Genomic DNA, 17,562 nt, shown 5'->3' with positions numbered 1-17,562 from the left:
CCTTAAAAGTTTTTCAGAGAAGTAAAAGAATATTATTTTTATACAGTGGATAATAAATATGGAGCTCTTTCTTAAAATTTGTATGTATTTCAAAAGAGTTCAAAGAGCTGTTTTGATGAAAATCACAATTTTAAAGATAATGCAAAGTGAGAAATATTTATAACTTCGCAAAATAACAGCATGGAGTTCAGCTATTGTGCTTTATCCTAAAAGGAGTTGCAGGTTTCATTATTGCCTGTTGATATGAATTCCAAAAATGTCAAGTTCCCCAGTTGGAACAATGAGCAGTCAGCAACCCTGAGAACGAAGGCATATCCAAATGTAACCACAGGAATATTGGGTAGGTGTAACTGGAGTCTAAAAGTAACCCCACATGTTTGTCGTAGACAGTCATCTGGAACTCTGACCTAGATTACTTAGGATCTGTGGGAAATCCAGGCTATGCCCATAGGCCTCAGTGCCTCCTAGTCTTATAGTCTTGAAAGAATGCTTTGTTCTATTCAAATACTTTCCACTGGAATCCCAGCACTTCCTTCAAGAACAAGGTACACATCGTGAATATTGACTGCTCTCGAAATACGCTTCCTCCTCTCCTCTCTACCCACCTCCCTTTAGTTCTCATTGTAGCTTCTTTCCCTGAAGAGATTTATTTCTACCTGAAGCTAGAATATGGCTTGTATTTTTGACCTTTGTGTCAGGCTTTGATTCTGAAGTGTTTGGCAGCATTTGTGTGCAGTGACTGGGAAGCAGTTTGTTCATAATATGATTTTGTTGAGGTTTTTTCCTTTGCTTCTGTATTACCACACTTAAGGCTCCCCCCACCCCATATTCAAGGAATAAAGGCTGGCAATGACCCAGCCCTTTTGTGTTATTGTTTCTAGTTCATGATTTTAGTAGCATGTTTGAAACTAGAGTACACTTTTATATGTTCTCTTTTCATCTCTGCCTCTATGGATTTTTGGCAAACATCAAGGTGAATACATCAGACCGACCACTGCAAACCCATCTGCTTTCAGGAACATGGTAGCAGACCAATTTGTGATGTTTTATCATCCAACATAGAACTAAAGGAGGCTCCCTGTGGAGTAAGAATAGAAGGCAAAGTCTAAGGTCAAAGAGTTTTTCAGCTTTGAATTATTTATCTGCCTACTGATTGTGCTAGGGACAGTCTATATTGGCCTTTTTAATGGCACTAACAGATTGGTACGGTATAATACTTACAAAGTTGAAATGATTTTGTGGTAGACGTAAAGTGAAAATACAGCTTACACTTTGGATTTGATAATAGAGATTAATAAAAAAAAAGATGCTGTCACAATTTTTAAAATGTGGCAAATCAAGGTACACAGTGTTCATTTGACAGGATATTACTTTTACACTTCTGCCACTGCTAAGGTTATGTTTGAAAACAGTCTTCCTCGCTAAAATACCTTTTTAGTTGTTGACAGCCCCGAAATTGGTTCATAAAAAATAATAGGCTGTGGTCATACAAAGCTGTCTTCCTAATGCTTGTTGACAATTCAATGCTGCATTCATTTCTTTCTCACAATGAGCAAGTAAGTGATGATTCTCTTTGAATAAGAATTAAGAGAATTGCAAACATGTCAGTGTATATAAGTTATACTGGGAGAACAGTTCGTCTAATACTCTTGATAACAGGCACTAAATTGAACCTACTGTAAATTGATCAAAAGTTAAGCAAGCTGCTTATATCTCATAGAGGTGGTTTTAAGCTGATCGTCAACAAGCTAAATTGTATTCTCTGCTGGACTATGATTTTATCCAGTAGAGATCAATGTTTTTTTTTTGAGAATAAGTTTAGTCTTACTACCTAATGGTTTGGAAATTAAAGAGAATCCTTGAAAGGCAGATTTAGTTTCTCTGTGATGATAATGTCAAGGGCGTGGGGTATATGAGATAAAACTCAGTTTTTCAGACTTTATGACAAACTTCTTTCTACTTTGTGATCTGAGTCAGCTTTTGTTTATGGACCAACCCGACTAAGGCAGGAGAAAGGATACTCTCAAGGACTTTGCCTATGAGTTACATTCTTGGTGGTGATGGCCCAGAAGGGAGGCATATACTTGTGATAGTGGTTTTTGTCCTTTCCATACATGACTTCAACTATTTTTTTATCTTTAAAAGCTAAATTCTAAAGTAGTGATGGAAATGGTGACTGCTCTGGCAAATTTAGATTCTACTGTACCCTGTCCTTCCTATCCTTCTTCTGGACATATTTGTGTACATCTTTCTTTATTGTGTGGGTTACATGCAAAGCTGGGGCAGAGTGTGTATTAGTTGATAAAAGCAGTACTTTATCTGAATAGTTGTTCACTGTTGCTTTTATGAATGGATTCATAGAAAAAAGGGTATTTTAGGACACATAAAGTACATGATTGGAAATTAAACAGAGTGTGTGTGCATTAATCCATCATTGTGTTGTTAATCTCTAAAGGAATTGGTTTCATAATCATAATGTAACAGAAAAGTTGTTCATTTAGGTATACACATACAGAAGGATGTCTAAAATGTGTATTCACCAAAAATTTTAAACAGTTGAATAATGATTCCTATGGAAATGGGAAAAATGTTTCTTGTCATTAATTAATAATTTTATTTATTTAACAAGTACTCAGTTTATACTAGGCAATATGCTAAGTACTTCACATACATTCTAAATAATGTTATTTTAAATAACATTATGCATTTGATATTATCATCCCATTTTACACATGAGGAAACTGTAATTTAGCAAGATTAAATAACTTGTCTGAGAGGTGGAGCCAAGATGGCCAAATAGGAACAGCTCTGGTCTACAGCTCCCAGCGTGAGCGACACAGAAGATGGGTGATTTCTGCATTTCCATTTGAGGTACCGGGTTCATCTCACTAGGGAGTGCCAAACAGTGGGTGCAGGACAGTCGGTGCAGCACACTGTGCGTGAGCCGAAGCAGGGCAAGGCATTGCCTCACTCAGGAAGTGCAAGGGGTCAGGGAGTTCCATTTTCTAGTCAAAGAAGGGGGTAACAGACAGCACCTGGAAAATCGGGTCAGTCCCACCCTAATACTGCGCTTTTCCAACGGGCTTGGAAAACGGCACACCAGGAGATGGTGTCCTGCACCTGGCTTGGAGGGTCCTATGCCCACGGAGTCTCGCTGATTGCTAGCACAGCAGTCTGAGATCAAACTGCAAGGCTGCAGTGAGGCTGGGGGAGGGGAGCCCGCCATTGCCCAGGCTTTCTTAGGTAAACAAAGCAGCCAGGAAGCTCGAACTGGGTGGAGCCCACCATAGCTCAAGGAGGCCTGCCTGCCTCTGTAGGCTCCACCTCTGGGGGCAGGGCACAGACAAACAAAAATTCAGCAGGAACCTCTACAGACTTAAATGTCCCTGTCTGACAGCTTTGAAGAGAGTAGTGGTTCTCCCAGCACGCAGCTGGAGATCTGGGAATGGAGAGACTACCTCCTAAAGTGGGTCACTGACCCCCGAGCAGCCTAACTGGGATGCACCCCCTAGTAGGGACAGACTGACACCTCACTCAGCCGGGTACTCCTCTGAGACAAAACTTCCAGAGGAACTATCAGACAGCTGAATTTGTGGTCTCACGAAATCTGCTGTTCTGCAGCCACCACTGCTGACACCCAGCCAAACAGGGTCTGGAGTGGACCTCTAGCAAACTCCAACAGACCTGCAGCTGAGGGTCCCGTCTGGTAGAAGGAAAACTAACAAACAGAAAGGACATCCACACCAAAAACCCATCTGTACATCACCATCATCAAAGACCAAAAGTAGATAAAACCACAAAGATGGGGAAAAAACAGAGCAGAAAAACTGGAAACTGTAAAAAGCAGAGCACCTCTCCTCCTCCAAAGGAACGCACTTCCTCACCAGCAACGGAACAAAGCTGGACGGAGAATGATTTTGACGAGTTGAGAGAAGAAGGCTTCAGACGATCAAACTACTCCGAGCTACGGGAGGAAATTCAAAACAATAGCAAAGAAGTTAAAAACTTTGAAAAAAAATTAGATGAATGGATAACTAGAATAACCAATGAAGAGAAGGGCTTAAAGGAGCTGATGGAGCTGAAAGCCAAGTTTCGAGAACTACGCGAAGATTTCAGAAGCCTCAGTAGCCGATGCGATCAACTGGAAGAAAGGGTATCAGTGATGAAAGAAGAAATGAATGAAATGAAGCAAGAAGGGAAGTTTAGAGAAAAAAGAATAAAAAGAAATGAACAAAGCCTCCAAGAAATGTGGGACTATGTGAAAAGACCAAACCTATGTCTGATTGGTGTACCTGAAAATGAGGGGGAGAATGGAACCAAGTTGGAAAACACTCTGCAAGATATTATACAGGAGAACTTCCCCAATCTAGCAAGGCAGGCAACATTCAAATGCAGGAAATACAGAGAACGCCACAAAGATACTCCTTGAGAAGAGTAACTCCAAGACACATAATTGTCAGATTCACCAAAGTTGAAATGAAGGAAAAAATGTTAAGGGTGGCCAGAGAGAAAGGTCAGGTTACCCACAAAGGGAAGCCCATCAGACTAACAGCTAATCTCTTGGCAGAAACTCTACAAGCCAGAAGAGAGTGGGGGCCGATATTCAACATTCCTAAAGAAAAGAATTTTCAACCCAGAATTTCATATCCAGCCAAACTAAGCTTCATAAATGAAGGAGAAATAAAATCCTTTACAGACAAGCAAACGCTGAGTGATTTTGTCACCACCAGGCCTGCCCTAAAAGAGCTCCTGAAGGAAGCACTAAATGTGGAAAGGAACAACTGGTACCAGCCACTGCAAAAACATGCCAAATTGTAAAGACCATCAAGGCTAGGAAGAAACTACATCAACTAACGAGCAAAATAACCAACTAACATCATAATGACAGGATCAAATACACACATAACAATATTAACTTTAAATGTAAATGGGCTAAATGCTCCAATTAAAAGACACAGACTGGCAAATTGGATAAGGAGTCAAGACCCATCAGTGTGCTGTATTCAGGAAACCCATCTGAGGTGCAGAGAGACACATAGACTCAAAATAAAGGGATGGAGGAAGATCTACCAAGCAAATGGAAAACAAAAAAAGGCAGGAGTTGCAATCCTAGCCTCTGATAAAATAAAGTCTGAAATATAGTCTGAAAATAGACTTTAAACTAACAAAGATCAAAAGAAACAAAGAAGGCCATTACATAATGGTAAAGGGATCAATTCAACAAGAAGACCTAACTATCCTAAATATATATGCATCCAACACAGGAGCACCCAGATTCATAAAGCAAGTCCTGAGTGACCTACAAAGGGACTTAAACTCCCACACAATAATAATGGGAGATTTTAACACACCACTGTCAACATTAGACAGATTAACGAGACAGAAAGTTAACAAGGATATCCAGGAATTGAACTCAGCTCTGCACAAAGTGGACCTAATAGACATCTACAGAACTCTCCACCCCAAATCAACAGAATATACATTTTTTTCAGCACCACACCACACCTATTCCAAAATTGACCACATAGTTGGAAGTAAAGCTCTCCTCAGCAAATGTAAAAGAACAGAAATTATAACAAACTGTCTCTCAGACCACAGTGCAATCAAACTAGAACTCAGGATTAAGAAACTCACTCAAAACCGCTCAACTACATGGAAACTGAACAACCTGCTCCTGAATGACTACAGGGTACATAATGAAATGAAGGCAGAAATAAAGATGTTCTTTGAAACCAACGAGAACAAAGACACAACGTACCAGAATCTCTGGGACACATTCAAAGCAGTGTGTAGAGGGAAATTTATAGCACTAAATGCCCACAAGAGAAAGCAGGAAAGATCCAAAGTTGACACCTTAACATCACAGTTAAAAGAACTAGAAAAGCAAGAGCAAACACATTGAAAAGCTAGCAGAAGGCTAGAAATAACTAAAATCAGAGCAGAACTGAAGGAAATAGAGACCCAAAAACCCCTTCCAAAAATTAATGAATCCAGGAGCTGGTTTTTTGAAAAGATCAACAAAATTGATAGACCACTAGCAAGACCAATAAAGAAGAAAAGAGAGAAGAATCAAATAGATGCAATAAAAAACGAAAAAGGGGATATCACCACCGATCCAACTGAAATACAATCTACCATCAGAGAATACTACAAACACCTCTATGCAAATAAACTAGAAAATCTAGAAGAAATGGATAAATTCCTCGAGAAATACACCCTTCCAAGACTAAACCAGGAAGAAGTTGAATCTCTGAATAGACCAATAACAGGCTCTGAAATTGTGGCAGTAATGAATAGCTTACCAACCAAAAAGAGTCCAGGGCCAGGTGGATTCACAGCCGAATTCTACCAGAGGTACAAGGAGGAACTGGTACCATTCCTTCTGAAACTATTCCAATCGATAGAAAAAGAGGGAATCCTCCCTAACACATTTTATGAGGCCAGCATCATCCTGATACCAATGCCTGGCAGAGACATAACCAAAAAAGAGAATTTCAGACCAATATCCTTGATGAACATTGATGCAAAAATCCTCAATAAAATACTGGCAAATCGAATCCAGCAGCACATCAAAAAGCTTATCCAACATGATCAAGTGGGCTTCATCCCTGTGATGCAAGGCTGGTTCAACATACGCAAATCAATAAATGTAATCCAGCATATAAACAGACCCGAAGACAAAAACCACATGATTATCTCAATAGATGCAGAAAAGGCCTTTGACAAAATTCAACAACCCTTCATTCTAAAAACTCTCAATAAATTAGGTATTGATGGGACGTATCTCAAAATAATAAGAGCTATCTATGACAAACCCACAGCCAATATCATACCGAATGGGCAAAAACTGGAAGCATTCCCTTTGAAAACTGGCACAAGACAGGGATGCCTTCTCTCACCACTCCTATTCAACATAGTGCTGAACGTTCTGGCCAGGGCAATCAGGCAGGAGAAGGAAATAAAGGGTATTCAATTAGGAGAAGAGGAAGTCAAATTGTCCCTGTTTGCAGATGACATGATTGTATATCTAGAAAACCCCATTGTCTCAGCCCAAAATCTCCTTAAGCTGATAGGCAACTTCAGCAAAGTCTCAGGATACCAAATCAATGTACAAAAATCACAAACATTCTTGTACACCAATAACAGACAGAGAGCCAAATCATGAGTGAACTCCCATTCACAATTGCTTCAAAGAGAATAAAATACCTAGGAATCCAACTTACAAGGGATGTGAAGGACCTCTTCAAGGAGAACTACAAACCACTGCTCAACGAAATAAGAGAGGATACATACAAATGGAAGAACATTCCATGCTCATGGGTTGGAAGAATCAATGTCGTGAAAATGGCCATACTGCCCAAGGTAATTTATAGATTCAATGCCATCCCCATCAAGCTCCCAATGATTTTCTTCAGAGAATTGGAAAAAACTACTTTAAAGTTCATATAGAACCAAAAAAGAGCCCGCATCGCCAAGTGAATCCTAAGCCAAAAGAACAAAGCTGGAGGCATCACGCTACCTGACTTCAAACTATACTACAAGGCTACAGTAACCAAAACAGCATGGTACTGTTACCAAAACAGAGACATAGATCAATGGAACAGAACAGGGCCCTCAGAAATAATGCCACGTATCTACAGCTATCTGATCTTTGACAAACCTGACAAAAACAAGAAATGGGGAAAGGATTCCCTATTTAATAAATGGTGCTGGGAAAACTGGCTAGCCATATGTAGAAAGCTGAAACTGGATCCCTTCCTTACACTTTATACAAAAATTAATTCAAGATGGATTACATACTTACATGTTAGACCTAAAACCATAAAATCCCTAGAAGAAAACCTAGGCAGTACCATTCAGGACATAGGCATGGGCAAGGACTTCATGTCTAAAGCACCAAAAGCAATGTCAACAAAAGCCAAAATTGACAAATGGGATCTAATTAAACTAAAGAGCTTCTGCACAGCAAAAGAAACTACCATCAGAGTGAACAGGCAACCTACAGACTGGGAGAAAATTTTTGCAACCTACTCATCTGACAAAGGGCTAATATCCAGAATCTACAATGAACTCAAACAAATTTACAAGAAAAAAACAAACAACCCCATCAAAAAGTGGGCAAAGGACATGAACAGACACTTCTCAAAAGAAGACATTTATGCAGCCAAAAAACATATGAAGAAATGCTCATCATCACTGGCCATCAGAGAAATGCAAATCAAAACTACAATGAGATACCATCTCACACCAGTTAGAATGGCCATCATTAAAAAGTCAGGAAACAACAGGTGCTGGAGAGGATGTGGAGAAATAGGAACACGTTTACACTGTTGGTGGGACTGTAAACTAGTTCAACCATTGTGGAAGTCAGTGTGGCGATTCCTCAGGGATCTAGAACTAGAAATACCATTTGACCCAGCCATTCCATTACTGGGTATATACCCAAAGGACTATAAATCATGCTGCTATAAAGACACATGCACACGTATGTTTATTGCCACACTATTCACAATAGCAAAGACTTGGAACCAACCCAAATGTCCAACGATAGACTGGATTAAGAAAATGTGGCACATATACACCATGAAATACTATGCAGCCATAAAAAATGATGAGTTCATGTCCTTTGTAGGGACATGGATGAAAATGGAAAACATCATTCTTAGCAAACTATCGCAAGGACAAAAAACCAAACACCGCATGTTCTCACTCACAGGTGGGAATTGAACAGTGAGAACTCATGGACACAAGAAGGGGAACATCACACTCTGGGGACTGTTGTGGGGTGTGGGGAGGGGGGAGGGAGAGCATTAGGAGATATACCTAATGCTAAATGATGAGTTAATGGGTGCAGCACACCAACATGGCACATGGATACATATGTAGCAAACCTGCACATTGTGCACATGTACCCTAAAACCTAAAGCATAAAAAAAAAAAAAAAAAAAACTTGTCTGAGATCCTATAGGAATTAAGTGAGGAAAGTGGAAATAGAATCAATGGGTTTATCTGGCTTCAAGACCATTAAAATATCGTATTGAAGTCTGAGGTACAAAATTGGAGATACACCTGCTGAGTAGTAAGTTCTGGAGCAATTTATGCGTCTAGATATTGGTGAAGTGGCTACCGCCGAAGGAATGACTTGTTCCCTCTTCTCATTCTGGAGAAAACTGGCAGGACTTAGGAAGCTCCTGCATATATGGGAACCTTCTCAGAAAATGAATTCATATCAGTTTTGATTGCGCTATAAAATGTTTTTAGCCCTATAAAAATAAAATGTCATAAGAAAGCCCTTAGCTCCAGATATTTAGATGATGAATTATTGAGCCTCTTTTTGTCCTTCCTCTTTCTTAATTATATTTCTTGTAAAAATTGACCACTACAATCAGAATTAAGTCTAAAAAGACAGGAATTAATATTGAGGAGAAAAATTGTTTTGTTTTCCTTTTGCAGAACGTTAGGCTTTTTAACTTTCTTGACTCAAATATTTGTTGAATGAGTGAGTGAGTGAATTTGGATGATTAGATGTACATTCCTGAAACATAAACTGTTTCTACTCTCAACTGTTATGGGTAATTGGAAGGTGGGTTGACATTAGCTTTTGCTTCAAAAACACAATTATTTTCTTTTGATTTTCACAATTTCAGTACACAATTTCATTCCTATTAGGCTGTTTACGAGACTGTTCTATCTGTTGCCCTTCACTTACATGAGATGAATCTGTGAATAATGTAGCAAAATACCTTATTTAGTCTATAAAGTGAAGTTCTAGAAATTATTCCCTTAGCCAACTGAGAGCACTGTATAAGAAGAAAACTCTAGGAACACATATGTATTAAACATTTAAAAGTAATCCTAGGAAGGGGAATTTTATTTTAATTAATTTTTTTCTTTTTGAGACGGAGTCTCGCTCTGTCACCCAGTGGCACGATCTGGGCTCACTGCAACCTCCACCTCTCAGGTTCAAGCGATTCTTCTGCCTCAGCCTCCTGAGTAGCTGGGATTACAGGCATGTACTACCATGCCAAGCTAGTTTTTTGTATTTTTTAGTAGAGACTAGGTTTCACTGTGTTGCCAGGCTGGTCTCGAAGTCCTAAGCTCATGCAATCCACCCGCCTCAGCCTCCCAAAGTGCTGGGATTACAGGCGTGAGCCACTGTGCCTGGCCAGGAAATTTTATTAAGTAAGGACAAGGTGATTTTATTTTCATTTGATTTTGTCCTTTATTTCTTAAATATGGAAGGTCAAGTGTGCATAGAAAAAAATTACTCAGTATTATGCAAATGTACTCTCTAGATTTTTTTCTTTTTACCAATTTTTCTTTCCCTGAATCAGACTATTGGAACCATTTAAACACAGCATAATGCTAAATGCATAATCAGTTTCTAGGGAATACAGTGCAATGATTTCTCTCTCTTAATGTCCTGAAAAGTATAAAAAGAGTTATCCTGCGGGCCAGTGGGGACATATTTGCCCCTGAAATAGTTCAGCAATGGCGGTATAACATTTTCATTCCTCATCTTTCAGGTAGTTTATAAGTGGAAACTATTAACTTATGGGAAGAGAGCTCTTCTGTTGGAGAAAACCTGGCAGTGAAAACTTTGGTCTGCCTGGTTACCAGATTTTTGTACTCAAGACTCCAGACAAGATAAAACAAATGTTTCATAAGATATCCCTTTGTACAATACCTTTATACTTACCTTGTTCTATTCCCCCACCCCACCCTGCAGTTTTCTTTATCATTAGAAACTATATTTACCTTGGCAAATATAAATTTTCTCTGTATCCTTTTACTTAAGTTATGGTGATTTTTAAGGCTCTATTTTAATTCAGATTTAGCATTTCATTCCTGTAAGCCATCAGAATTTCTTCTGGATCGATTTGTAATATGTTCGATTTGTAATATTACAAATTTGTAATTTGTAATATTGTAATATGTTGCTAGCAAATTTGGAAGTTTTTGGTTTGCTTCTTCTCTTTCTGTATATAAGATCTATTTACCACCCAGCATGAAACAGCAACTGAAATGAAGGCAGCAAGAAAGGGTAATGGCTTACCTTAGAGCTAATCAACCACCCCCTTCTTGTATACTTTGCAGCTATCAAGAGAAAGAGAAATGGCATTCGTTACAATAATATATATTGAAGTTTTTTTCTTTCTTGATTTGAGACTGAGGAGAAGATTTCTTCAAATCTTTATGGAAATAAGACATTAAGCAATTCTTTTAATTTGCAATTAGTAGTTTGATGTGAATTGTACAAAATATTTTCACCATCAGCGTTGCTATAAGTAGCCCCATACTATTTTCTTGACATTTAAAAAGATAAACATTTCCAGGAATAAAATAAAATCAAGAGAATGTTTAATCATTTTTATAGGGCTAGATTTTCACTCAATTTGTGGTTTTGGTTTCTAAATTTGTCTTCAACAAGTATCTAGGCTTATCTTTAAAGAAGATATCATCCTTCACACCTGTAATCCCAGCACTTTGGGAGGCCAAGGTGGGCGAATCACGAGGTCAGGAGTTGGAGACCAGCCGGTTCCAACACAGTGAAACCCCATCTCTACTAAAAATACAAAAAAAAAAAAAAAAAAAAAAAAAAAACCAGCTGGGCGTGGTGGCAGGTGCCTGTAATCCCAGCTACTTGGGAGGCTGAGGCAGGAGAATTGCTTGAACCCGGGAGGCGGAGGTTGCAGTGAGCTGAGATCATGCCATTGTACTCCAGCCCGGGCAACAGTGTGAGACTCTGCTTCAAAAAAAAAAAAAAAAAGAGATCATCTTAATATAGTAGCCTGTAGCTTCCTGTTTTGTGGAATCAGTTTGTTGGGTAATTAACCTGGGAAAGATTGATAGTATTTTTACTTTTTAAATGACCATGTTCTGAGTTTTTATCAGATTGTCAGATTTAAAAATTAGATAATTTGTGGTATTAGACAGGTGAGAAATACATACTCTACTATTGTTTGGAGTATGTATTGAAATGACAATTCTGGAGAGAGAGAGAGTGTTCATCAAAATTGGAAATGCATGTAACTTTTGACTTAGCAATTAAACCTCAAGGAATTTATCCTTGAACTTGTGCATAAGAAATGTATAAAATATTACTTATGATATTGTTATATAAATAGAAAAAAATGCAAAGAATATGGTCATTAATAGGAGAATGTTAAGTAAATTATGATATGTGTATATCCAGATATACCTTATTTTTAAAAAGTAACCACTCCTACAGAGAATAAACTACATGTACATGTCTTGATAAGGAACACTCTATGTTATCTCATTAAGTGAAAGAAACAGTCTAGTTTGCTTCTATGGAGATGTATGTATACAACTTCCCTCCATCCCTGCCCCTTCTCCCCATATAAACATACATACGCACACAAATATGTATAGATAGATGGGTGAAAAGATACAAAGGAGCTGTTGGTAGCACTTATCTTGGGTATAGGACTATGGGTCTGGGATAGAAGGGAAGTTTTTATGTTTTTCTGTTGTTTACTTTTCTTGCTGTTTGAGTTTTTTACCATGTATATATGTTATATTTCATAACCGGGAAAAAATTTAATAACCAGGTCTACTTTTTTTCTTTTTTAGGACTCAGCCCAGGAGAGTGTTATTACTCGAGATATTCATCGTACATTTCCCGCACATGATTACTTTAAAGATACTGGAGGAGATGGTCAGGAATCGCTCTATAAGATCTGCAAGGTAGGACCCTCTACCTCACTTTTTCTAAATTATTTTATAGAGCTATGTTTTAGAAACACATTTAAGCATTTTTTTACTCTGTCTTCATTTCTTATTTGCACTATGCCATGTTTTCTGCTTTGCACACACGCTGTGAGATCCTCAGTACTGATCCCAGAAGGTGACTTTTTGGTTGCATGTTTCGTGCCTCCTCATGAGGGAGGAGGTGCAGCATAGCCTCAGTTTGGCTCTCCTGCTAACAGGAAAGGAACAAAAGGTCCTCTCAGGCTATGCTGTAAAAGCTCAAAAGAGTCTCAGATGACTCTGTCCTTCTGACAAGATCATGCAGCAATTGTCTCCATTTTTCCGACAACAGGCAAGTGTAAGAATCAGTGTGCTTATTGTTGAATACTGGCAAATTATTGGATGTTGTTGATACATTCTGAGTTATGTCACATCATATATTTTTGTACGGTTTTTATATCCCATTTTGAAATCTTTTTTCTCCCTCATTATAAGTAGGCCTGGAAAAAACCTGTTTCCAGATTTTCAGTAAATGTGCTCTGCTTGGATACAGAAGATTCTGTCTCTGTCAGTATAGAATAGCCCTCAAGTTATTAATTTTATCAGAAATGCAGAATGAAGTGTGGTGGGTATACTCACATTGTTGATATCTACCATTCTAAGGAGATGGTTAATGAATAATGAACTGCACAAAAATTTGGTAGTAATATGGGGAAAAAGGCAAACATCATGGCTAGTTTGTAAGTTAGGTAATCAGTTCCTGAATAATCCAATTTAGCCTTTGTAATGAGTAGCAAATATTAGCCAGTAGGTAGTCAGAAGTATATTCACAAATCTATTTCATTTTATATTTACTATTTTTTAAAAAGAGCACTTATAAAAGCACTCGCCTACATATTCTAACCAAGTAGGATTAATGTTTAATTCTGCAAATGGCACAACTTTCATTAAAGTCCTTGCATGTTGGTGGTTTTGGCCTCTTCACACTCCTCTTTTTTTCCTACTTTTTCTCTCTCTCATATTTTTTTATCTAACCATTTTGGAGGATTATAAATATATGCTGATCAGAAATCTATTTTTATATGAATGTGTCATTCAGAGCTAGAAATATATAACCTATAATCTGAGAGTATACTGATCTTTAGAAAGCGATATATCATCTACTTTGAAAAGTACCAAAGACCATTGGATGCCACAAAAAAGGTATATGTTCATTATATGCTTGTAAAGGACGAAAGTAATTATTTAAAACATTTTTCTACTACTTTGAAATTCTGCAAGCTGATTAACACTGGCTTGTGTAAAGAGGTTAGGAAAATTTATATCATTTCCAAGTTTATTTAAGAGGGTCTGGTTTATGGCATATGGAACATTTTTTTCCCCTAGCATGTAGTATATTTTCAGCCAGTCAGTGACTTTCCCCTCAGCTTTTCTTTGATTGATACTAGGTACTTTCTTCACATAACTAAAACAGATGGTTCTAATGTGCTTGCAGCTTCTGACTTAACATTTTACTCCATTGTAGTAAAAATAGTATTTGCCTTGTTATGTAATATTTAGAGGGGAAATAATCTGAAACATTACCAAACACAAAAATAAAAGTTGAATGATTGGCACTTTTAAATAGTTGATACACTTTGCTTTGGTGTTGCAAATAATAATGTAACTTTGAATTCATTTGAAAATACTCATCAGTACATTGGCAGAGCTCATGTGGCCATTTTAGATTATCAGTATAGGTTTTACAACATAACTAAACCATTTTAAAACTCTCTGAATGAAGAATATTGTAAAATGTAGATCTGAGATACTTTATTATCCACAAGTAGCTTAAATCACACTAAATTTTGTGAAGATGTAGAAAACAAAATTACATTAGACATAGTATTAAATAAAAGTAATAAAAGTTTTTAAGGATTGTAGTGCTGTACTGAGCTGTATATACATAAAAATAATTTCACAACAGTCTCTGATAATGGATGTGAGCAGAGATGTATACATCTTACCTTGTAGACCACTTGGTTTGTGATTGACCCGGTTCCTTCTCATCTTGATTTACTATTATTTAGTAATCCAGTGCTCATGCCAGGAAACCTTAAGTTTGATGATAGCTCACAAATAGGATAGCATATCTATGAGTAATTTAGTATAGCGTACGTCTTAGTAATTTAGAGTGGAATATTATTCTCAAGCTTCCACATCCACTTTTCTTTGCTTTTTGTATCCAATTTGAACCACAGTCTTTTACTTTATGACCCCCATCCCATATTCCCAAAAGCTGCCTATGTGTAACCTTTAAGGCTTAAAGGTAGTCTAACCATTTAAAGGTAGCATAAGGCTTAAAGGTAGTCTAACTGTGTAGTCTAACTGTTCTAACATTGTTTCTAGAAACATTGGTTCTAGAATAATAACTAGCATTATACCTCACACTCAGCAGTCCACCTTTGAGTTTCTATTCTGGACACCCCGCGCAGAACTGAATAAACATTAATAACACCTTGATCTTATCTCAGCTGCTTTGCTATATGTAAATAAGGACAGTTTTGCTTTTCCTTTACCAATCCTTATTCTTTTCCTATTTGTCTCTTGTCTTATTGCACTGACCACACCTTTAGTATAGTGTTCAAATAAAGCTATCATAGCAGATATCCTTTTCTTGCTCCTGATTTTAAAGGAAATGCATCTAATGATTAACCACTAAGAAAGTTGCATCTTCTTCACATCAGCAACACAATCGTAGGCCTTTTTTTAAAAAAAAATAAATAATGTTTTCTATATGTTAAAATAATTTTACATTTGCAGAGTACTTTCACATATATTACCTCATTTATTTTTCACAATTCCTCATCAGTGGAGCCTACACTAGAGATATAATATGCTGTGCTCTTAAATTGAGCAGAAGTTAAGAGAATTTCAATGACAATACGTTTAGAAATCAACTCTGTTTTCAAGGATACAACAATCTGACTTTGTAGTTGAAAAGTTTTCTATGGCTCTGGTGAAAGGAGAAATGATTTGAACTGTCACATTAGAGGGAAGACTGTTAAAAACTCATTGTCATGTTTTAATGGCCCTGTCAATTCCAGTTTTGCCTCTTAATATCTTTCTTCAGAGTAGGAGGAAATTGAAATGGTTCAAAGCTTCTTCTGTTCATAAATTTATATGGGGGAAGTTGAGCTGAAAGTATTAGTAGAATTCATAGGTTTCTGCAGATGAAAATGTTTGCAAATTAATAGATTTCTGCAAATGAAAGTTTCTGCAAATTTGGTTCTTCCCTCTTTCTCTCCCTGTCTTTCCTATTGATTAGGTCAGTAACATATTTTAAAAGAATATCCATGAGACAGGGAAGAATATACTACCACCCCAAATATATTTCACATTTTTATTATTTAACATGGGATGTAAAAATCTGCTGTAAGTTGGGAGACAGGTGGGTATAGTTTAAAGCACTGGGCATCAGGAAATCTGGTTCTGGTTTTGATTCTTTCACTAAGTAGATCTAAGAATGAGGGAAATTTGTGAGAGTGTGGTGTCTGATAAGATTGTTCCGATTCCAATGTTCTGTGATTCTCAGTGTTGTTTAAATTTTTTTCCTGACATATAACACATAAATGCAGAATTTAGCAGTTAAATCCTGTGTCAGTTATTAGCCCTGGCTCTCAATACTAAAGATGTAAAAGGGTCTTCTCCTTAAACCTGAAGATTTTACCTGGCCTTCTGTTACAGTGTTCGGTTTGTTACATCAAATGGAGTGCATTAATAGTTTACTTTTAGATATACATCTCTTTATAAGACTTAAGACCAGTTAGTCATAGTAATCAGCTAAAATATTATTCAGAACAATATAATTTGAAGTGATATTTGGTGTACAATTTAATTTGTGCATATTGCTTTTTCTCATTTTTTGTTTGGTGTAAATGCTCTCTGAAAAAAGAGGACACTGCTATTAACTTAATGGGAGAGATTGAATATATTATAGAGAGATTAATACCTTTGTTTATCTGTATTAATAATTTGATAGCATAATGGTTTATAGGAGGACAAAAATAAACTTAACCCTAATTTTACCAAATATTTTTATCAAAAAGATTGGATTTATTATAAAAACTAGAGCATTTAAAGTATTGTTTTGATACTAATGGTGAGTTATCTGCTGCATAATTTTGAAGAATGCAAACAATCACTGACTCTTAAAATGACATGTAATCATACATTATTTATATTGTTTTCTAGACATAGGGAGTATTTGTGATTATGAGGATGAATTATTTTTCACTTAGTTGATACTATTTTCAATACAATTTTCTAGCCATTTGACTAGTTTTAATTCAACTCTTTCTTGATGTGTCTGAATGAGCCCTAGTTGGAGTGTCAGCATTTACTGAACAAATTATAGTCCTCTCTCCTCTCCTCTCCCCTCCCCTCCCCTCCCCTCCCCTCCTCTCCCCTCCCCTCCCCTCCCCTTCCCTTCCCTTCCCTTCTTTCTCTCTCTTCTCTTTTCTTTTCTTCAGGGTCTTGCTCTGTTGCCCAGGCTGGAGTGCACTGGTGCAATCTTGGTTCATTGCAACTTCAGCCTCCCAGGCTCAAGCAGTCCTCCCACCTCACCCTTCCAAGTAGCTGGGATTACAGGCACGCACCACCACTCTGGGCTAATTTTGGTCTTTTTAGTAGAGACAGGGTTTCACTATGTCAATCAGGCTGCCCTTGAATCCCTGAATTCGGACAATTTGCCCGCCTCGGTCTCTCAAAGTGCTGGGATTACAGCCGTGAGCCACTGTGCCCAGCTGCCCAGCCCCCTGTTCTTTACATAGCACTGACTAAGCGCTCCTCCTACTTCTGTGGAACTCC

General features: G+C 37.5%; 1 protein-coding gene across 2 annotated transcripts in view; it reads left to right on the top strand.

The window, feature by feature from the left end:
• The window catches only part of LOC116473207 (rab GTPase-activating protein 1-like), a 435,590-nt gene that overhangs the window by 379,725 nt on the left and 38,303 nt on the right, over positions 1-17,562 (top strand). The window contains exon 12 of one of the 2 annotated variants that reach the window (XR_009214608.1): positions 12,598-12,681. Coding sequence is in view for 1 of the 2 variants with exons in the window: in XM_058443073.1 (XP_058299056.1) it covers positions 12,598-12,711 (114 nt within the window). In the remaining variant the exon portion in view is untranslated. Of the gene's footprint in view, positions 1-12,597; positions 12,712-17,562 lie in introns of those variants that run through there. The other variant, XM_058443073.1, reaches the window with a different exon arrangement.

This window comes from Hylobates moloch, unplaced genomic scaffold, assembly GCF_009828535.3.
Source record: "Hylobates moloch isolate HMO894 unplaced genomic scaffold, HMol_V3 SCAFFOLD_8, whole genome shotgun sequence".
In the NCBI taxonomy this organism is placed as follows: domain Eukaryota; kingdom Metazoa; phylum Chordata; class Mammalia; order Primates; family Hylobatidae; genus Hylobates; species Hylobates moloch.
Note: the sequence above shows the minus strand (reverse complement) of the source record. Positions and strands in the feature narration are given on the sequence as shown.